Source organism: Silene latifolia, chromosome 3, assembly GCF_048544455.1.
Source record: "Silene latifolia isolate original U9 population chromosome 3, ASM4854445v1, whole genome shotgun sequence".
In the NCBI taxonomy this organism is placed as follows: Eukaryota; Viridiplantae; Streptophyta; class Magnoliopsida; order Caryophyllales; family Caryophyllaceae; genus Silene; species Silene latifolia.
The window spans coordinates 17,496,902-17,520,572 of NC_133528.1; the positions used below are offsets into that span (position 1 = coordinate 17,496,902).

The 23,671-nt window shown below is 38.0% G+C and overlaps 1 protein-coding gene across 1 annotated transcript; it reads right to left on the reverse strand.

The window, feature by feature from the left end:
- Nucleotides 1–21,697: 21,697 nt before the first annotated feature.
- Nucleotides 21,698–22,421, reverse strand: LOC141648762 (uncharacterized). Its single transcript, XM_074457479.1, has 2 exons — nucleotides 22,061–22,421; nucleotides 21,698–21,963 (listed from the first exon to the last, which is right to left on the reverse strand). Exons 1-2 carry the CDS (start codon nucleotides 22,419–22,421, stop codon nucleotides 21,698–21,700), a joined length of 627 nt encoding a protein of 208 aa, XP_074313580.1.
- Between the last annotated feature and the right edge of the window lie 1,250 nt (nucleotides 22,422–23,671).

Here is a 23,671-nt window from a genome sequence, read left to right on the forward strand (position 1 = left end):
GTTCAGAGGCAGAAATCATCCTGGAACAGGCGCAGCAGGACTGCGCCCTTTGGAAGAGGCGCAGCAGACGTTGCGTCTGTTCCAAGGGTGAGTTCTGGCTGTGAAGCCAGAACTGCAAATCGTTAATGTTAATTGGTTAATTTAAGGATTGATTAACATATTTACTCGGATGGAAGTGATTTACAGGTTATTTACATGTGATTGATGGTCATAAAAAGCAATAAAACATGAATGAAACGGATGAAAACGAATTATTTACATGGATGAACGATTGATTAATGACATGGGTGAACAAAATAGGCTAAACATGATGAATTAATGACAAATTAATGAAGAATATGTGAATAAACAGAGGAAAATATATCAAAGATCGAATTCCAGAAACTAAATATGAACAAATCGAATTTCTACAACCCGGATTGAATTTAATGACGAAAACCCGCAAATATGAATTATAAGGGATTTAAGTCGAATTTTAATGACAAATTACATGTGTTAAAGACGATGATTAATATACATGCAAAATTATTATGATTGTATCAAAGAATTAAAGAAAACAAATGAATACGAATAAAAAGTTTGACGAATTACAGAGGACGAAGGAAGAAGAAAGGAAGCAGGAACTGCGGCAGCCTCACGAAGAGGCGCAGCAGGAACTGCGCTCCTTCGAAGAGGCGCAGCACTTGCTGCGTCCTTTCTCGACGGTTTGTCTTCTGGAAATCCGTAAAAGAGGTTTTAGAAATCGGTTTTAATTGGTATTTTCGACATAAACCTTACATTAATGATACAAAAAAGGAAAAGAATAATAAATAAAAGAGAGATTTACACCCTCAGACTTACATGTTTGACGAAACGAGATGAACTAAGTTATCGATTAGTGATGCTCGACTCGAACTATAATGCAAATATGAAAGTGCCCTCGTAAGAGGAAAACGATTAGATTAATTAAGTTGATTGATTGTGGAGTTGGTCAAATTGGTCGGTCATGCAAACGAGGCTGGTACTCAGAAGGATCCGAGCTTACGTGGTCGAATGTTCAAGCACATAGACGCCAAAAAGTAAGAACAAAGGTCTAGAATGCAAAGGGAGAAGAGAAGGGCGGACACTCGCGTGAGAAATATGAGGAGCGAAAGCGCGTGAGAAATATGAGGAGCGAAAGCTCCTATTTATACTAATCACGTGAAGGAATAGGGTTTTCGGAGAGACTTTGGAAGTGAATCTCGGAAAGATATGAAAAAGATACTAAAAATACGCAGAAAAGGACCTGGGAAGAGGCGCAGCAGCCACTGTGTCTCTTGGAAGAGGCGCAGCACCTGCTGCGTCTGTTCCCAAGTGGTTTCCTCCTGCGGAAGAAAGATTTCCGTGTTTAAATTATGGAATAAAGGGATAATTTGGTTTTCCTTAATATTTTGTGTGAATATTACGGGAAATTGTTTACCAAAGAATAAAGATTGTGAAATATTTATAAAATATGGAATAGAAATATCCGGAACATTCCAGAACATTCTGACTCGGGATTTAACGGTTATCAGAAAATGAAGACGGTTTTAGGCCCGGACTCCAAATGTACTCTAATTACTGTCAAAACGACCGTATCGGCACGTAGATGACAACTAAGATGTAGACATTAATGTTTGAGCAATCACTTGACGATAAACTTACGAACTGTCACAAATCGTTCCGCGTACCAAACATGCGGCCCAATCATCACCGGGTGGTTTGCGAGAGGTGCAGAAATGAGGTATCTACAACTAGTCCAACCACCTGTGATTCGGGCCCACGGCAGGGCCCCTGATCTTGAGGCGGCTCCATATCCATGCCCTGCACAACCTCGTTTTGTTCTCTCGGTGCACCACCCTGTGCCACTTCACTGTCACCGCTGTCTGACAACTTATTCAGCGCGTTATCAATATCAGTTGTCGCTATAAATTTCAACTGAAATGAAGATGAACCATCTTCAATTGACGGGACTACCACATCCGCATCCACCTTGTTCGCTACTTTTGAATAAGACACTTCCCCTTCATCGATGAATGAGGCCCCTGTTCTTGAGCGAGCTCCATATCCATACCCTGCACAAACTCATCCTCACCTCTCTGTACGCAGCCCTCTGCCGCTTCACCACCACCATCACCAATATCTGTCAATCCTTGCAGCGCGTTCTCAATATCAGCAGTCGAAATAAATTTTAGTTGAACTGAAGATGAACCATCTTCAGTTGACTGACCTACTACATCCGCATCCACCTTATTCGTTGCTTCTGACTTACCCTTCTCAACAACATGTTCAGCTTTCTCAGGGGCACCACTAGTGTCAGGCACTTTCCCTCCCAAACTTTCCTGCTCCTCGTTCAATGAGGGCTTTGTGTAAGCTTCTTCAACTTCATCCGGGCTATAAATTCTCTCTAGAATCTGCCGATCCGTTAATTGAGTCAAGTCATCGGTTAAATCTAGCCCGCATTCCTCTTCCTCTCGTCGACAGGCTTCGTTAAGTTCAGCGGTGTTGTAGAAATCAGCGGTCTCCATTACCTGTGACATCGCCGCATCACCTGCTTTATCACCCAAATCAGAATCTTCTGCAAGTGATACAGGCTCTACAGTAGGCGTAAACTCGAACTTAGGAACCTTGGTCTTTTTTTTCTTGCTTGCCTTTGTTTTTTTCTTGGCCACCTTCCCAACATCTGACAATGAGGGAGCGTTATCATTATATTTCTTCATTTGGGATGCTAAATTTCCAACTTCTTCAACATATTCCTTCACCTTTGCACCTTCAAAAAAAGCTTGCGTCGCTTGTGACGGAACAAGACCAGTTGAAGAAGTAGCACCTGTTGTTAAATTCTTAAGCATTGCAGCTGCATCCGCATACCAGGAATAGAAGGCCACAGCGTTCCTTTGAATCTTCAAGTACAGCTCGTGTACACCCTACAGTTGGTAACAAAAAAAGATTTAAGAGTCTAGATACACAAAATATACCTGCTCAATATATATATATATATATATATATATATATATATATATATATATATTAAAAAAAATGCCATTAATTAAACATTCATAACATAAAACTTACATCTACAGCCCTAGCTTTCAACTCATCGTCATCTTCAATACCGGGGGGGAGTTCAATCTGAATAAACTTCTTATCGGGTGTTGTACCCGACGTTGAAATTAGAAGAGGCGTAGGGCTTGCCAATGGCGCCTTGGGCGCGCCAGCTATGGCCAACATCGTATTACCAGTGTCCTTCTCATCAGGGGTCTTGTTTTGACATCGAGGGTACTTCACCTTCGACAAAGTTAGTCGACCCAAGGGACCCACGTCCAGCTCATCCTTTAACCTCTTCGATAGAGTTTTCAGATCCCAATGCTGAATAAGTGGAAGGCCGTCTGGGCAACTCATACCACGGTAATCATACCGCTGAAAATAAGTAATCATAAGGAAAGGGATACAACCAAGCAGATGTGACTGCATGCTGCGAGCCTCAGCTGCAGCATTAGCTAAACATTCTAATACATACGAGCACCAGTCATACTCCGGTATGGCACTCACATCTTCAACCACTTTCAAAAGTTTCATTTCAATGCCGTTGTTCAATGTCGGCGCAAGGAATGATGAAATGCTAAGCAGCACAAATAGGCGGCAGAATTCATCCCCTCCATCTTTGAATTGCTCTGACTCGATATAATTGAAGATGTCTCCTAAAGGAATAGAATCAGAATTTGATTTCACTTTGAACTTTTTGCGCCACAGTTGTTTTATGCGCACATATTTTTCATCTTTAGCACCAGGCATATGTCCAGTAGGTACTATTTCCATCTCTCTCTCACCAACAGGTAACATGAAACAGTCATAGACATCATACTTAGTAACCATAAACTCCTTCAACTCCGACGCCCTGAAAACATAAGAACCATCGCTGAAAGCCTCGAGAAATTCAGGAACATGTGAAAGCGGGAAAGTTCTAAGTTTAAGATGAAGCAGCCCCCCAAATCCAATCCTCTGTACAGCAGCTCGTTGAGCAATGTTAAGCTTACTAATAAGCTTGTGAAGCCTGTTGGGGCGACACTTAACGGAAACAGTAGGGGTAACTTGTGGTTATTCTTCGCTTTCAGGTAGTTCTCCATCAGATACCATCTGAATCAGGAAAAAGAAAGTACATAAGAAATGCACAATATCAGTCAACCTATAACAGTCTACACATTTACATTTACACTTACTCTATCCTCACATTTACACTTCCAGTATCTTCACATTTACACATCCAATTTAGTCAGATTTACACTTTATTTGTTCACATTTACACTTCTCCTATCCTCACATTTACACTTCCAATATCTTCACATTTACACTTCCAATTTAGTCAGATTTACCCTTTATTTGTTCACATTTACAATTCTCCTACCCTCACATTTACACTTCCAGTATCTTCACATTTACACTTCCAATTTAGTCAGATTTACCCTTTATTTGTTCACATTTACAATTCTCCTACCCTCACATTTACACTTCCATTATCTTCACATTTACACTTCCAATTTAGTCAGATTTACAGTTTTAGTGTTCACATTTACACTTACTCTATCCTCACATTTACACTTCTAGTATCTTCACATTTACACTTCCAATTTAGTCAGATTTACACTTTAAGTGTTCACATTTACACTTACTCTATCCTCACATTTACACTTTGAATATCTTCACATTTACACTTCCAATTTAGTCAGATTTACACTTTATTTGTTCACATTTACACTTCTTCTATATTCACATTTACACTTTCTATTTGTTCATATTTAGACTTTTTTTTGGTTCACATTTACACTTGGGTTGTCCTCACATTCACAGTCCCAATTACATCACATTTACAATCCCCAAAAACAGGCTCGATTGAAACTCTAACAAATACATTCACACTACCCATCAGTTCAGATTTACACTATCAATTTAATTAGCAATTCAAAGACTATAATATTTACACTACCCACTTAGAATTAAATTCAAACATGCTAATGAATCAAAATGTTTATGGATAATCAAATATAATAAAAATCACGTAAATTTAAACATGCAATAAAATCATAAACTCATAAATAACAAAATACAAAAATTAAATAACCCCAATATAACAATTACGACTCAAGGATAATTTGCAAATTTAAAAAATTACAACAAAGAAAAGAATAAAGGATGATCAATGAATTACCTTCACAGTGAGGTAAAGAAACAAAGATAGGAACTACGAGCGTTTGAATGGGATAAAATATAGAGAAGAAAATGGATTTGTTGTATTTGGTAAGGAAGAGGATATGTAGAAAAGAAAATGGAAGAAATGTGAGATGAAAGACAGGAATTAGTAAGGACGGTTTTTTGAAATTATTAGAGGAGTTGTATGAGATAGTGGAGGGAAGTTGAATAACGTGCGTATGACTGATGGAGGAACAAACATGCAGAGTTTGAATATATATATATATATATATATATATATATATATATATATATATATGGTCGAGATCCAGTGAGAACCACCCATATAATGAGAACCGTGAGAACCTCTAAACTATTGGATCAGACATAAGACTGAGATTTGCTAGAAAATTTGATACGCTCTCCATCATTAAAAATCGGACGCCCCTTATCTCTTATCTCTTCCTCCTTGTTCGATTATCGCGCTTTTCCAGCTCCTCCGTCGCCGAGTAGCTCGTTTCTCCTTCTTCATCGTCATCAACTACTGTAATATTGCTCAATCACCGCCATTAATAGGTAAGTTTCATGTTCAAATCTATTCAATTGGTAAGCTAGAAGATATTATTTTCGTGTTTAAGTAGTATGTAATCTTGATGGTAGCCCAACGATTTTAAGTAAATTTCTATGATTGATTCAATTTTAACTTAAAGTGATGCAATCTTGATTTAATTTGAGTGAAATAGCAGTAAAATTAGGGTTCATAAACAGTATAATCTGGATATTAGGCCTTTTTGGTATCGTTTTTTGTAATTATTAATCCTCTTTTTTTTATATAATCTTGATATTAGGCCTTCATCGTCATCCTCGTTGTTTGTATAATCTTTTTTGTCACCATCATTTGAGGTGATTAACGGGTCATGCTCTGGGATTGGTTGCTGCCAGACCGCTATTCCTAAGGGTTTGAAAAGTTATGAAATTGGCTTAAAAGAGCTAATTAATAACACTGATGTTTTCAACTATAATCCCTGTAGTTATGGCTTTTTAGCCGAGTACACGAAATTCAAATTCAATAGTACAAATCTAAATGACGCAGGATTTTATAATAGAACTCGAGACAATGTCCCGGTTGTGCTTGACTGGTACATTGGGGAAGGTCAGACTTGTGCAGTAGCTAAAAGGAACAAGTCAAGTTATGCCTGTCAAGCTAATACTATGTGCAGTGAGTTTGTGAGTGGCAGTTCAAAAGGATACTGATGTAGTTGCCTCTCTGGTTATCAAGGTAATCCATATCTGGGTCCTGCTGGATGCACAGGTGAGTATGACCCTCTTAAATCTTCAATTCCTAACGGTTTTTGTTTTTCTTTTAGACCATATTGAAATTATTAGTTATATTTGAATCGGTATGCTGTTAGTTAATGTGTTACTTGACTGGCTCCTCTTGGATGCTAATGTGCAGATATTGATGAATGTGCGAATCCAAAAATGAACAACTGCTCAAATACTTGTCATAATACCGGTGAAAGTTTCAATTGCTCCTGCCCTAAAGGATATTCTGGCGATGGTATGACCAAAGGAACTGGTTGCAGAATGCTAACAGATCCTCGTAACAATTCCCAATTTGCTATCAGATTCAGCCTCGGTGAGTACTTGCCATCCGTTACAGTGGAGAGGAAAACTGGACAGACGAGATTGATACATATTGATGAATGGAGAAATAACAACAAAGCTAAGTAAGCTTGTAAATTTTTTTCTACTAGGCTATGGTGGACTGGTGGGTAAAGTTAGATACCCCTTCACACGCATATTAGGACTGTCCAATGTTCCCGTGTTGGCTTAGACATTTAAGCTATTGCTCTAGGCATATTGTTTACATTATATGATGTTGTAGGGCAACCAAGACGCCACCTACTGACAACTGGATGGAGTGTTTTTGTCAATTCTAAGAAGCTAGTGGCTGGTGATGCATTTATATTTTTGAGGCAAGTTTTATTTCAAATTGGAGCAACTTCTAATAAATTTATATCCCACGCTTTCCATTGGTTCCACTTCCCCATGTTCTACTTTTTTCTTTTTATTTGTATTATTATCTATGTTTAGTTCTCACCTTGACTACCATGGACAGAGGTGAAAATAAGCAGTTGTGTGTCGGAGTAAGAAGGCTAATGCGTCAGTTGAATAATATGCCATCCTCTGTTATCTCTAGTCACAGTATGCACCTTGGTGTTCTTGCCACTGCAGCTCATGCAATTCAAACGGGAACTCTATTTTCAGTTTTCTACAAGCCAAGGTTCATGCTTTGTTTGTACTTTGTTTGAAACTTCTTGTGTGTGTTTGCTAATTTGTTGTTCAGCATTCATTCGTGGCATTGTTGTTTGACGCTACAAACAAATAGTTGTCATGCATTCTAAACCCTTTCAGTCTATAAACTGCTATTCTTGACAGAACGAGTAGGTCCGACTTTCTTTTTAGTGTGAACAAGTACCTTGAGGCCAAAAGTCGCAAGCTTTCTATTGGAATGAGGTTTACAATGAGATTTGAAGGTGGTGATGTTCCTAAAAGAAGGTATATATCGTTCTTAACCTTGCGTGCTTTTTGATTGTTCCACTCTGAATATTTGTTTATATGTTTTCTTCTAAAATATTGTAGCTTTCTACTGTTGTTTGCAACAGTAGCTCTCTCTCCTTGTTCCTCCGTAGAGAGGTGAGGGAACCTTCCGTTTATAATATCGTCATGACATCATTGTTGTTTTTACATCATGAATATTTACGTTTTCCTTATTTTGAAAGCCAATTAGCTCAAATGGTAGAGCATTGTGCAATGCACAAGATGTGGGTTCAACTCCCATGTTGGCTATGAAATACCAAATCTTTATTTTACCCTAAGAATAAAATAGTGTAATTGGTAATCCTATTTCCATTTCTTACCATGGACCCAAAGACAAAAAAAGATTAGGAAATTGGACACTTATTTCATGCATGTATAGGGTTGCTTAATGCACATAGGTTGTTTTTTCATGCATCTAATAGGCTATATGGGACTCGAACCCATACCTTTGTGCAAAATTTGCACATTGCTCTACCATTGAGCTAATAGCCTTTAAAATACGCTAAATAAATACGAGTATCATAATATAACCAACTGATGCAACTAAAGAACATTTTAATGCATATGGAACCTTATTTCATGCATATCGAACCTTATTTCATGCATATAGAACCTTATTTTATGCACATATAATTTTATTTCATGCCCATTTAACACTTATTTCATGCACGTAGAACCTTATTTCATGCACATAGAACCTTATTTCATGCACATGGAACCTTATTTCATGCATATAGAACCTTATTTTATGCACATATAATTTTATTTCATGCCCATTTAACACTTATTTCATGCACATAGAACCTTTTTTCATGCACATAGAACCTTATTTCATGCATATATAGTGTTATTTCATGCCCATTTAACACTTATTTCATGCACGTAGAACCTTTTTTCAAGCACATGGAACCTTATTTCATGCACATAGAACCTTATTTCATACATGTACACGGTACAAGTATCCTAAAATTTAGAGCGTGGTAGAGTACTTTTCCCAGTTAACAAGAAAGCAGTAGAAAGGAAAACGGATAACTCAAGACAGCAGGGGCAGGGCACCCAACTAATCCAGTGAGAACAAAGAGCTTGAATATTGCAGCTCATATGGGCAGGGAAAACTAGAGTCATTCATTTTGATGAATCATTTTGTTGATTCAAATATAGTGGAGGACCAAAGTCTTTGGCTACACTCGAAACAATTGGCAGTGAAATTAAGAACTTCTCGTTCATAAGTCATAAGCTAGTTCCAACAATCACGCATAACAAGTTAAAAGAAATATAATCCAATATCGAGAAAAAAAACACACACACACACACACTCAGTAACGGCGGTTGAAGCGAATTAGAGGAGCGAAAATATGATGATCAAAGGGCTGAACTAATGATGACCAACGCAATGACACAATTTGTGCCTTCATCTGCAATCCAAAAGCTAGGAAACATTACCATGAGCAGCAAAGAATGCCTGCAGCAGCCGTGGTGCCTTCATCTGAAACAACATAAATCAACCCTTATTATCTGAACTAGACTTACTACAACAACATAACAGGAAAATAGTAAACTAGGAAACATTACCATGAACAAAGGGGTATCAAGATGAAGAAAAGCCAGGACTTTATACAAAATACTTAGCTCAGTGAATAACTTGTGTGACTGTGACAGTGTGGAGTTGATAGCAATGGGGTGAGCCGTGTACTAGTGCAATCATCAAAACCGTGTCTTCATACAAATATCAACTGCAATGGACTCGTGGGCAGATTGTTGGCAAAGTGCAGTCTCGTTGTCCGCATCGCTGAGGTAAATGCTTAGCTATTTCTGTAAATTCTGTGACTGAAGTGACTCACCTGATTCATCACCTGGCCCATATCACTAAGAGCCAACCACTACTACTTGACAATTAACATCAGTTATTATCACCCATCTTGGCCCTCTATGTTGTCCTTGCAAATTTGTGAACCGAATCCTCCTTATTTTGTTGGATCATTGCTCCCGGTGTTACCATCATGTTTATATTATCTCGGTTTTAAATTTTTGTGAAAAGGAATTAGCACTTATTAAGGATAACAAAGAAAAGCTGGAAAATGAAGTAAACCTGAAAAGCAGAAGCCTTAGTAGTACTCCCCATACGAAACTCATCCAAATTAGTCTTCCCAACCACAATTAATTACCTTAAATAGAAAAACTACTAGAAATTAGGGTTAATAGCAGTACACAAATTGATGAATATGAGGAAAAATTACATGTATGAACAAATTAGGGAAAATATGGAGTAGAATTGCAATTAATTAGAGCAGCATAGTACCTTAATTTGAAGTAATGAACCTCGTTGATGGCGGTTGAAACGGATTAGAGGTCAGAAAATCCTGGTGATGAATAAGTTGAAGCTAATTTGAGAAGTTTGATGATCAGAGATGATGATCGAAAAGAATGATTGTCGAAAAGAGAGAAAAAAAAGATGAGTGAGAATAAGGATTTGTGTAAATCAATTGCAGTGAAGAATTTGGGAGGGGGATGTCGGTTGTTTTTAATTTTGTTAATCAACACTGTTTATCTCACCGTCAAACTTTAGGTTGATCTAAGGGCTCTAAGTGGTTCTCATGGTTCTCATTATCTCCATGGTTCTCATAGGATCCCAAATCTATATATATATATATATATATATATATATATATATATATATATATATATAGAGAGAGAGAGAGAGAGAGAGAGAGAGAGAGATTGGATTTGGTGATTTTGGTTCTTATGGTGAGTTGTGAGTTGGGTGAATCTCAGCCATTAGATTAAATTAGAGATGAGTGGCCAAGATTAATCTTAGTTGTCATATAAAAGCATTGTTTAGTTTATTTTCTCTTTTTTTTCTTTTTCTCTCTCTCTCTCTCTCTTTTTGCGTCATTTATCAGAATCGTTTTTCCCTCTCTAATTAATTCTCCACATTCGCAAAACGGTTTATATAATCATTATCAATCGCAAGCGTTCCTCTCTCTTCTATTATTCTTGTGTTTTTCTTCTTCAACTGTTCGTCTCCTTCGTGTTTTGTCCCGTTTTCTCTTCGCCGTTCATCATTCTTTCTTCCGATTGAAGGTAATTTCATGACATTTTCCTCTTTTATTTTGTTATTTTGTTTTATTTCATGCTTTTGTATGCTTTTTTATTCGTTTTTTCAGTTTAATTATCGCTAGGTTTACTTAATCGAGTACTTTAATGTCGTTATTGTGTTTATGCAGTTTCTTCATTGTAATATTATCTTCGCATTTTTGAATTTCGATGATTTTTCTGAAGTGATTTGCATGTTCTTAGTCGTTTTGCAGTTTTCTCTTTTGTTTTGAAGTGATTTGCATGTTCTAGCCGACGAGTTGTGTTGAGAACTTTACTATTGATCTGTACACACTTTACTTTTTGTGTTATTCTGCTGTTATTCTATCGCTTAGTTTGTTGTCAAGTTATTTGTCATGTTTTAATTGTTTAATGTGTTTTTCTAGGGTTTTTGTGTTTGTTCGTGTTGTCTTCACTTTTCAAGATTTTGTTATTCCATTGTTACACTGGTTCTATGGTGTCATTGCGGCGTTCGTTCATTCTGTCATTGTAGTGTTTTTCCTGTTTTTGTTTTTGTTATTCTTTTTGTGTTATTCTGCTGTTATTCTTGTGGTTTTGTTTGTTTGGCTTTGTTTGTTTGTAGGTTTCAGCATCACTAATGGACTTAGTTTGTGAGGGATGGGCAATAAATATAGTGAATGAAGATAAATTGTTATTTGCTAGAGAGTTCGCTACTGAAAAGAAAAAAAAATTGGGTTGGTTATTGGAAGATAAGAGTGATAAGTGCTTTGAAGTTAATGTACGAGTTCGTCGTCGTAATCAATCAATGTCGGCAGTTTTAAATAGCCAAGACCTAATGGAAAGAGTATTCGATCATGTAGAGACTACTTTGGACAAGAGCAATATGTCTCTTGTTTGTAAGAAATGGTCACAAATGTTCCTATTTCATAAAAGTGCGCCCGGTGTTCACGCCGAATATATGAAAGTTCTAACAACAAGTCACAGTCAAGGTTTTAAGATTTTGTCAAGGGGCTCGAAAGTAGTTTCCAAACGATGCAAGTGTTATATGCTTGCAAGTGAGCCAGCAAAGGCGGTGTTGCATGCTTGCCAGTATATACACGATCATGACAAGATCCTTGATGCACCTGTATCTGAACGGATCAGGCTAATTCACGAGTAATTTGACACACTCAGGGACTTTCCTGCTGCTTATGATCTTGCTTACGAATTGTATTATAAGTCAGTCGATGTTGTTGACGCGTTGAGTGACTTTTTACGTTATGTCCTGTATTTTCGGAAGTACATTTTGGTTCTTTCCGGGAAAGAATGTATTTTGGGTATTATGTAATTCGAAACTGTCTCTGGCTGTAATTTAGTACGTTATTTTGTTTTATGAAGGCTTATGTAGGCCGTATGTAATTTTGAAACTGTCTTTGACTCTTTATTCAAAGAGGCTTTCTTTTGATTCTCTTTCGTGTTTTTGTTTACACTTCCATGTTGTTCTTTTTGTGTTTTTACTGTTGTTATTAGTTTGACTAATTGTTAGTGTTCTGTTATTCTGCTGTTATGGTTCTCTCATTCTGCCGTCATTATTAAAAAGACCAGCTGAATACCTATTTATCATTGAAAGTGATCCTTATCTTTATTTTCTGGATAGTACAGCTGAAAATGAAGTTAAGAATCAAATTCGTTGCTTCATCAAAGTCTACTCAACCGTCATCATCAAATTCTCCGGGTCCGTCTCCATCCAAATCCCCTGTCACATCTCCATCAAAGAGCACTGCTTCTCAGAGAAGGAGTACTCGTAGTCAAGAAATATGTACAATTGAACCACCCACTAAAAAAACCAAACGAAAGGCCGAGACCCAACTTGCGAAGTTGTCGTCTAGTCCACCAAAGACTAGTAGTAAGTTGGCTGGCAAAGTTAAGCATGAGAAGGGAATTGTGATAAGTAGCAACCAACCTCAGGCTGGAGATGCCGCAGGAAATAACCCAGTATATGTACTACTGTTATTCTACTTTTATTTTGCTGTTATTTTGCTATTAATAAGTTACTTTTCGTGTTATTTTTTGCTGCTCTCCTGTTATTTTGCTATTATTCTGCTGCTTTGCTTTTGTTATCTTAAATGTTTTAATGCATTGCATATTTTTCCCCCTTTGTGTGCACAGTGCCGATCCATTTGTTAGCTGCTATCGGCCTGCTTTTCTTTTCAGAGTTATTGAAGCCCTCAGCGAGGAGCAGAAGGAGGCTGTTAGGGAAATGGGATTCGGGGGTTTACTTGAGTTGAAGCTTTCTTCCCTCCCCCATACCTTGTTCCGGGAGATTATATATGCTTTTAGAAGTGGGAAGTATTTTGAAATATCTGAAACGGAGAAGTACGAGTTGACTGCAGATGATGTGCACGATGTGTTTGGTTTACCAAATTCTGGACCAAATTTGGATTTGGTTATTACTGGGTTTCCTGGTTCTGCAGACGCTGATGGAGAAGCTTTGAAGCGTGCTTGGCGTGAGAAGTATGGTATCGCCAATAACAAAAGTGGGATACCACTTAACAAAGTTCAGGAGACCCTGCTAGAGTCTTTGGTTGCGGATGATGAGTTTAAGAAGACTTTTGTTCTGCTTGCTATGTCGTGTTTCGTTGCTCCTATGTCGGGTTATGTGCTTGATCTTAGACTTCTAAGCGATGTGGAAGATGTTTCTAGGATCAAGGAACTTAATTGGTGTCAGTTTGTCTTCTCAGACTTGGTGACTTCTGTGCGTGAAACCCTTAACGGGAGGAAAAATATTCGTTGTTGTGTAGTGCTGTTGGCTATCACCTATTTTCACCGTTATTTCTTTAGCGGTGATCAGGTTAATAATGAGCTACCGCTCATTAAACTTTGGGATTTTAAGTCTTTCAGTGAGAGGTTGCAGCGTGAGGCAGCTGCTGGTGCTCTGGGCACTGGGGAGCGTTCAGACGTTGCTTTCCCATTGTCTCATCCAAACATCGTTGGCTCTGGTCAACGTAGTCAACGTCGATGTCTTGTGCTGGATTTACCTGATGATATTCTTACGGACGAGCAAGTACAGTCCACAGCGGTCGACGTAAGCACCTGTTTGATTGTTTTTAAACGAATCATTCTAAAATGTTATTCTGTTATTTTCTTTAAGCATTAGTTGTCCTACTGCTATTATTTTACGATTATTCCACTGTTATGCTCTTTGTTATTCTACTATTACTCCACTTTGTTTATTCTCTTGTTATTCTACTATTACTCCTTTGTTACTTTATTTCGTTGTTAGTATCTTTGTTATTCCTTTGTTATTTTATTACTCCACCTTTGTTATGCTCTTTGTTATTCTACTATTAATCCACTTTGTTATCTATTCTCATTTGTTAGTGTACTATTATTCCTCTGTTATTCTACTATTATTGTACTTTTATTATGTTTTGGAATTCAGTTTTAAGTAAAATTTTGGGATTTTATCTTGACAGGATGTTCATCAACTTATACTGCTTAATGAGAGGGATTCTCAAATTTTATGCCGCCGATACTTAGAACGAGCGGAACTTATAAAGTCGAAGATGATGAAGAAGAACCAGCAGGCTATGCGTCAAGCACCTGCTGCTAAGTTGCCCAGCCAAGTAACCCGACGAGCTGCTAAAGAAAGCACAACTGAACAGTCAGAAAAAGTTGGTTGTGAAGGGTCAGAGAATTTGGTTGCCACCCCATCTTTCTTCACGGATCAAGTTATCCGTGAGCTGGACGAACGGGTAAAGCATGTATTGGCTATGCAAGCGGCAAATAAATCGCGATCAACTGTTCCTGAAGAACCAGCTTCCAAAAAAGCTAGACATGAAGATGTCATCATTGAACCCCCATCATTTAATCTGTTTTCTCAATTTTATGAGGAGTGTGTCGGGCTTTCGGATGTGCAGCCGACTATAGCTGAAAAGAAGGGTGTTGAACATAGTCCCGTCATGCAACAAAGTGCAAAGGTGGGGACTCCACAATTGTCACCGCTCGGTTTAGATTCTATTATGACGGATATCTGTGCTGACATTCAGTTTCGTTATGGAGAGCCAGATGATGTTGGTGAGAAAGTAGTTGATACGGGGGAGATTACCATTGACGTGGAGGATGTTAACAATGATGTGGAGGACGTTAACATCCAAGTTGAAGACTATCTTGTTGATAATCCGCCAGAGGAAGTGCCTAATACTGTTGAGTGTACACCGGTAGAGGTTCAAGCAACTCAAATTCCAAAGACTGATGCTTGTTTACCTGAGACGGAGGTGACGGATACCGGTGCTGACATTCCATTGGCTAATGACACTCAACATTCCACTCAAATTGGCAGTGATGCATTTGTGACTGCAGAAGAGGAAGTAGCGGATGTGGTGATGTCTTGTCTTGCAGACTTGTTGCTTGGGGCTGCGTCTGAGATAGATAAATCTGATAAACAGGATTCCGAGGGTGTGTTGGAGGTCAAATCTTGTTGTTGGTGAGGCTGTCCTAGAGGACAATGGCGTTTTTGGGTTGGATGCTCCTAATATCGGTACAAGTTATTTGTCGCACTCGCCGCACATGAGGAGCTACTGTTGTCTGTTGTGCCTCAGAATTTCGGATGCACCTATGAGTGTGGTACTGTGGATCCTCAACTAGTTGTCCTGTCAAAATCAATGATAACGATGGGACATATTTTCAACCCAATGCTATCCAAGCGAAAAGAGGCTGCAGACTACTGCTTCTTGAATGATCATAACATTTCGCAAGGGTAAGAGCTCGTTTTTATTGTAAAAATTTTCCGTTTTCTGTTTAATATATTATACTCCTTTTTGTTCTTCAAAAATATATTTATGTGACTCTTATTTTCCCTGTTTATTCGGTTTTGAAGGGAGAATCTTGTCACTTGGGGTGTGAACAATTACCTGAATCGAGAGGATATGGAATCCATGGTTCCAGATAAAATGATAATGCTTGGTGTTGTGGACTGGTGGTCCCTCTTTCTTAATGATACGTGTATAAGAGGAAGTCCAAGTCGACTTTTTTTTGGGATGGGTGCAACGGTTAGTTATTCTATCTTATCGTGTCTTTTACTTTATTTTTCATTTTTGCATCACGTTTCAACTCTTTTCTCCACTTTTTGTTTAGAATCCATTGGGGAAAATTTGTACGCCGTCGAAACATGAGAAGGCTTCCAGGAGTGATTTATGTGCGGAAGTCATATTGTCATTTACTGTGTTTGTAAATAACAACAAGAGAGAGTGTGATCTTAATTCTGATATGGTATGTGTTTCTGTACTTGTGTGTATTCTACTATTATTCTACTGTTACTCTACTATTACTCTGGTGTTATTCTGCTGTGTGAATTAGTAACAATTTTTTTGGCCAAATATTCTCCCAGATTTTCATCCCAATTCTTTTGTATGAGCACTTCAGCTGTTTGTGCATCAACTTCAATGCGAAGAGGGTTGAATATCTTGATAATGTATTTCAAGAGGCGATGTTTGCTGATGATCAACAGCCGTGTGTACGTTTGGTGTATTGTCAAACTGCTGTAAGTCATTTATTGTGCCTAATTTTCTCTTGGTGTTTAGCCTAGTTTGTTTAAGTATTGTTAGTAATTATGTTTTCTTTTTCCTTGCTTATTTGAAGGTGAGCTTGATGTCGATTTCTGGTCAACAAAGGAGTTGCCCGAGGCGGGAGGTTAAAGATTATAAAATTGTCAACGTCCCTTTTACCTCGGCAAACCGCGATTGAAAATTTGGACTGCGGTGTATATACGATGTTGCACATGCCCTTTTACCGTGGAACTGTTTTTGATTGTGACTTGGGTAATTCTGATTCAAGAGCCCTTTACCGCGCTGAGATCGTTGCCTTGTTGGTGCTATCTGATATGAACGAGTCCAGGGCAGATGTGTTGAAAAGTTTGGAGGAGTTGAACAAGACGAGAAAGGAAACCTTGAGTGTGCTTGAAGAGAAACGGCGTATTGAGGATGCAGAAGCGAGGGTTTCTCAAAGCGGTAAGAAACGGCGTGGTTCTGGTAGGGTGAAAACTGTTGGTAAGAAGGTTAAGACGACGCATCCTGTTGTCGAGCCCGTCGCTTCTCCTACTGTCATTGATAGCCCTGAATTCTCTACAAACACCCCTACTGCCAGCCGTCAAGTGGGAAGCAGGGGTGTGGATAGCACCTTGAGTCCAAAGTCGGCTTTGGGTAGCCGTAAAAGGGGTAAGGCAGACGATTGGCTGGGTTACTCTATGGATTGCGGGCCAGAGGACAGTAGTTTTGTTGCGGTGTCGGATTTGTTTCGGAAGAACAAAAAACAGTTCTCTAAGATGCTGAAGGTGCGGAAGCAAGTGGTGGACTTTGTTCTTCGTGAAGACGCTCACTTGAAAGAAGAGTATGTGTCGATTTTCATTTCTTTGATTGTGGTGTTCCTGTTCAGTTAGTCTTTCTGTTTCCCACTGCTATTCTGCTGTTAATCTGCTGTTATTATGTTGTTATTTTGTCAACCTAGTATCAGTAATTCCACTGTTAGGTCCCTTTGTTATTCTGCTGTTATTGAACTGTTATTCTACTGTTATTCCACTATTATTCGGCTGTCAGTCCACTGTAATCCCATTGTTAATTCCCTTTTGTTATTCTGCTGTTATAGCACTATTATTCCGTTGTTATTGTTCTGTTATTGAACTGTTATTCTGCTGTTATACCACTGTAATCCCACTGTTCTCATCATATGTTATTTTTTGTGAATGAAGTGAGATGTTAGTGTTGTACAACGACGACGTCGGCGTGTTTTTGGACAGGGGGGATATTGTTTCCATTGTAGATGGAGCTGCTATGATGTCAACAAGAGTAGTGGATGTTTGGTCGATTCTTTTGAATTCATTGGAGTTTGAGGAACGTTCAGAACCAAGCTCAATGTTTTTCGGAGTTCGTCATATGGTATTTTGTTTTTTCCTTTGCTATTTTGCGTTATTACCTACATATTTACTCACAAGTAGTGATATAAAGTTAACACTTGTGCACTATTTTTGGTTGTTTATGCTTTCTGTTTAGGAGGATCCTCTTTATTCACTCTTGGAGAACATTGATTCCTCAAGCCCTCTTGACGGTCCGGGTAAGAAGCTGTTGAAATTCTGGAATGTGTTTCTCGATTCCTGCAATGGAAGATGTCGTCTGAACTCGGACCTTGTGTTTGTGCCGATTCTGTACAATGAGCACTACTCTTGTTTCTGCATCAACTTTATGAATGAATCGATTGATATTTTGGACAACATGACTCACGATGCCAACCAATTAGCCGATTACAGAAGATTGGCCGAGATTGTGGCAAACTATATGTATGTTTTTATGGAGGCTCATAATGTTATGAAGTCTCAAGATTGCCGCAATTTCGAAATCATTGATGTTCCTTTTAAATGGAAAAAGAAGGAACTGCTGACTTCCGAGTCGGGGTGTTTCTTGCTGTACACGATGGCCGAATATGGTGGAAGCGTGTTTGAGTACAATCTTCACAGCAAGATTGCTCGTCGAAGCTTCTGTGTTGAAATGTCGGCTTCCCTGATCTTGGCGGATATTAATCTTTATAGGCAAGTAGTTCTTGATAAAGTGAAGGCTTGTGAGTATCAAAGGCCGAAGACGTTGGGTTTGGGGTCAGCTAGGAACAAATTGAAAGAATTGAAACCCCAATCATCTGCTGCTAGTGAAGAATCAGGAACCGTAGTGAATGCTGTACCTTTGACTGTTGTGTACCCAGGAAAGTCAGACTAAGTTAGTGTAAACTGTTTGTTAAACAATTAGTGTGATGTTATTGCACTGTTAATCTATATAGTAACTAGTTTATTGTGCTGTTATTCCCCGATTATTGTAGTGTTATTCCAGTGTGTACTCTAATTTAATTGAGTTTTCGTATTACTTGTACTTTTTTCAAACACCATCCATTTTTACTCTAATCCCACTGTTATTCTGCTGTTATTGCAGTATTATTCAGCATAATGAGCAGTTGTTCTGCTGTTATTGCACAATTAGTCTACAGTTTTTTTACTGTTATTCTAGTCTAATTAACCTTTGTTTTCTACAAACACTATCCATTTTTATTCAAGTGTAAATTTAGTCAAGTGTAAAAGCAGTGGTTTAGACTGCTTTTATTCCATTGTTATTCTACCATTATTCATTGTTATTGCGGTATTATTCCGCATAATAAGCGGCTACTACTCTGTTGTTATTGTACTATTAGTCTACACTTACTCTGCTTTGTTATTCCACTAGTTTAATTAAGCTTTACAAACACTATCCAATTTCTACGAAGAATATGCATTTTCTATTCAATTTTGTCAATGGTTGTTTTTTCTCAACTATGATTCTATTCTTATTGCACCGTTATTCTCTTTGTTATTGCACTATTATTCGGATAACAAGTAGTTTATTCTCATTGTTATTGCAGTATTATTCCACAAAAGGACTACTTTATTCTCATTGTTATTGCATCGTTAGCCCAAAGATTATTTTGTTAAAACTTTTCATTTTTATTCAAGTGTAAATTTAGTCAAGTGTAAAAGCTGTGGTTTAGATCGCTTTTTATTCCATGTTATTCTACCATTATTCTCGCCGTTATTGCGGTATTATTTCGCATAATTAGCGAGTTATTATCTTTGTTATTGCACTAATATTCTGGTAAATACTTCTGTTATTCCAACATTACTTAAACATAGTACTAAATAGTACTTAAAGATAGTACTTACATAATAAACATTAACGATCTAAAATATTAAAGCCATTATTTTTAAAGCAATAAATATTTTTAACATATTTTAAAGCGTGACCCTGGACCATCATCGTTAGATTTTTATATCTTTATTCTATTCTCTCGACGCCCGCACGCCGGTCCTTGGACAAGTGCTCTCAACTTCCACCGACTCATCTGGAAAGGGTGTTTGTATGCTTTCATAAGTTCCATGGCTTTTGAATCTGGTGTCCAATCGCCGAGAGATTGAAATATCGACTTGAGTGTAATACTTCTTCAAAGCATTCACACCAAAGAATGAATTGATTGTCCATGTCGGCTTCTGTGTAGTTCCTATTTTTCTTTTCCTTCAACTGTCTACGCATACGTTCATTTTGAAGTTCAACAACCTTCAACTGTGCCTTAACATTGTCGACCTCTCTTATTAAGGCCTCTTCACGGTTTTCTACTGCCTCTAAATTTGTCCTTGTGTCGATCAACTCTATCGTAAGGGACTCTATCGTCCGTTTCGCTTCATCGATTTCCTCCCTTGTCGGGGACCTTCGGTTATCGTCAGTTACGTCACTCATCCTGCATCATTGGAAGTATGAAACTTTTTGCATTATAAAAATATGTTTAAAATATTTCAACCAAATTAAAAGCAACCCAAAGCAGAAGAAAGAGAATTATCTTTTCTGCAGCATCGAGTATAGTGTAGACAGATAAGAAAAATAAACATCAAAGAAAAATAAAGAATAGAAAGATAAGAAATTACCTTTTTGCAGAGGAGATAAAGTTTTTTTTTGGAATGGACTTTTTCAGTGTGTGTGCTTGTTTTTTTTACTCAAATAGCAGTATTTATAGGGGCTTGGGGAATAGAAACAGTTTTTCTGTAATAAAGTATAGAAAGATAAGAAATTACCTGTCTACCAAAAAAAAAGATAAGAAATTACCTTTTGCAGAGGAGATGCAGAGTTTTTTCCTGGAATACAAACAGTTTTCCTGTACTTATTCAGTGTGTGTGTGTTTTTTTTTTTTACACGCAATAGCAGTATTTATAGGGCCTTGGGGAATACAACCAGTTTTCCTGTAATTATATTAGATTAGGTTAGGTAACTGTTTTTAATAAAAACTGAAAAGTGGAACTGCTTTTTATAAATATTACTAATCTGTTATTATTCAACTATTATTGTAGTGTGTAAATGCAGTTTTATTCGTGGGTGATATGTGGAAAAACAATGAGATAATATTAACAAAAAAAATTAAAGTAGTATTTAATTCTCATATAATGTAGGTTTCACTAGTATTATCTAGAAGTAACATTTTAGGATAAAAAAATTAAAGTAACTAGTATTATCTAGAAGTAACATTTTAGGATAAAATGTAATTCAAACAAGGACAAATAGTAAAAGTCTTTGACATTTTTAGGCGAGGTCTTCATCGTAGCGGCTGTCTTTTGCGTCTCTTTTGTCTTTCTCAGTTCATGCATCTGATTCATATTCCTGCAATGTTTGCTTAGTATTTGTCATTGAGGCAACGCAACAATTAGAGCAAAAATAACAACACATTAATAGCAGAATAGCAGTAGAATAACATTAATAGCAGTAGAATAACAATTAGAGCAAATTTAGCAGCTACTCTGCTGTTTTTGCAGACACTATCCATTTCTACGAAGAATATCCATTTTCTATTCAACTGTGAATGGCTGTTTTTCCTCAACTGTGATTCTATTCCTATTGCACCGTTATTCTGCTGTTATTGCACTATCATTCCGGATAACAAGTAGTTTATTGTGCTGTTATTGCAGTATTATTCCACAAAAGGACTAGTTTATTCTCTTTGTTATTCCCTTTGTTATCCTACCATTATTCTCGTTGTTATTTGCGGTATTATTGCGCATAATAAGCGATTCTTGTCTTTGTTATTGTACTATTAGTCTACACTTATTCTGGTGTTATTCCACTAGTTTAATTAAGCTTTGCAAACACTATCCATTTCCACGAAGAATATCCATTTTCTATTCAAAAATAACAACACATTAATAGCGAGAATAGCGGTAGAATAACACAACAAAGAAAGCAGAATAGCAGAGTAACACCGGAATAATAGGGGAATAACAGTAGAATAAGAGGATAACATTAGAATAATAGGAGAGTAATAGTCAGTTTCATACCTCTTCAGTTTCTGAATCTTCTTCATCATCGTCATCAGAAGGGGGACTTTCAGCAAATGGAAGATTACAAGTTCTACTGTTGTAGTTCACCCACTTCTTGTAGTTACCGCATCTTCGCTTCCTCTTTTGTGGCTTGGTCTTGGCCTTTTCTTTGGAGGACCTTAATCTTTTGCCACTGCCCTTATTCTTGGCCTTGTTTGGCGGTCGAAGGTCAATATCATTTGAAAGAAAGTTTGTGATGCCAAGAAGAGCCTCGATTTCTGGTTTTTAGTTTTCGGTTCAATTGGTCTGTGATGTTCTCCCTGAATCGTGTCGGGATTTTCTCAGATTGCTTCATCTGTTTAACCGTAGCATAACTGTCCATCACCCCGACAGTTGCATAAATTTCAGACCAAACCTTTGACATCTCAGCTTTCTTGATGTCAGCTTCGTCAATGTCTTCTATCACCTTTCCATTTTCATCTCGGACAATTGGCCTGTAGGATTTATTTGTCCATCGAGCAAGGACATAAGTCTCGGGTATCTGTGTACCGCCTACCATTCCACACCCACACAGTATATGCCGACAAACAATGCCATGCCTCTCAAACAGCTTACATGCACATTTGCTCTCGTTAGTTTTGGTGTTAAATTCCACTCGGAAGTCTCTGTGCTTCAGTCCATCACGAACGTCATGGTACTCCACTGTCCCTACTCTTGTCAAATCCCCGACCCCCATGCTGCATATGGCATGTTTGACTTCGTTCTGAAAGTCTGCAAAGATTGGATGCGTGTAGACAAGTGAGGCATGCATCTCTACCTTCATCGGCCCTACTTTCTCGAGCATACTATGCTCGTTGGCGAGTGTCCAACCTCCTTTGTGAATGCCTTTTTTGCTCTATTGCGGAATTGTACCTCATCCGAGAACTCGACAAGGGTTCCAAAGTGGCTTTCAAACCGCTTGAAATAGTTGTTTGAACTTTCGGATCTACGGGTTGTCCGCAAACAAACAACCTAGAGGCGGATCCCGAAAGTAAGTCGATATCCACTTTTGTCTTATTGCAAATACATACTTCAACCACCGGTTGTTTTCCATACCATGGGCTTCAATAATGATTTTTCGATTCTGTTCAAATTCTTCGGCTCGAGGTCGACATCCCAAACAACGGTATTTATGTCGGTCATAAATTCCGTGTCATTGCAGATTGCCCTTCCCACCTTCTCGGGCATTTTTCGCATGATATGCCACATGCGATACTTGTGCAGTGAGAATGCTTGAAGACATTTGAGCATGCCTTTTTAATTCCGGGGCACTTTGGTCCGTGATTACACACCGAGGTTCTTCGCGCCCCATTGCTTCGAGGAATTTTTTAAAAATCCACTCAAATGAATCCTGACTCTCGAAGTCAAGTAACCCAGCTGCAAAAGTTACCGTCTTCTTGTTGTGGTCTACTCCGGTGAAGGGAGTAAACACCATGAAATATTTGTTTGTTCCATAAGTAGGGTCAAACGAGATCGTGTCTCCATATAACTTGTAGTTGTTTATCCCTTCCTTATCAGCCCAAATAACCTTCGTCAAGCATTTGTTCTCATCCTGATCATAAGCAAAATAGAACCCATTTGTTTCAGCCAGCATTTTGAAATGCCCAATGAACATTTTAGCATCCTTATCCCCAATGAAACACTTGATATTTCGTTTGAAGTTTTTGAAGTCTAGCAAAGAGGCACCGATATTCTGATAACCATTTGAGTATTCCTTGAGAATTCTGAAGCTCAATGTTGGACCTATGTTGAGCTTAGTATGATCAATAATGGTCCTCTTAATGTAGTCATGGACGTCCCTTGAGAGCTTTTGGAACTCTCTGTTTTTGACAGAGTAAAGAGAGTGATTGTGAACGTCTACAAAGACGTCCACAATATATCCAGCCGGTCTGTCGTCGGTTTTTTCACAGGTTCTCAACCTCATGTGCGCCTTGCAGCCACACCTTG

What these genes read in the sequence shown, in the direction of transcription:
- LOC141648762 (XM_074457479.1), bottom strand. Translation starts at nt 22,421, where the DNA reads ATGGGGGTCGGGGATTTGACAAGAGTAGGGACAGTGGAGTACCATGAC. An exon ending in AACTGTCGGGGTGATGGACA is followed by an intron (nt 21,964 to 22,060) that starts GTTATGCTACGG and finishes ACTAAAAACCAG; the next exon opens with AAATCGAGGCTCTTCTTGGC.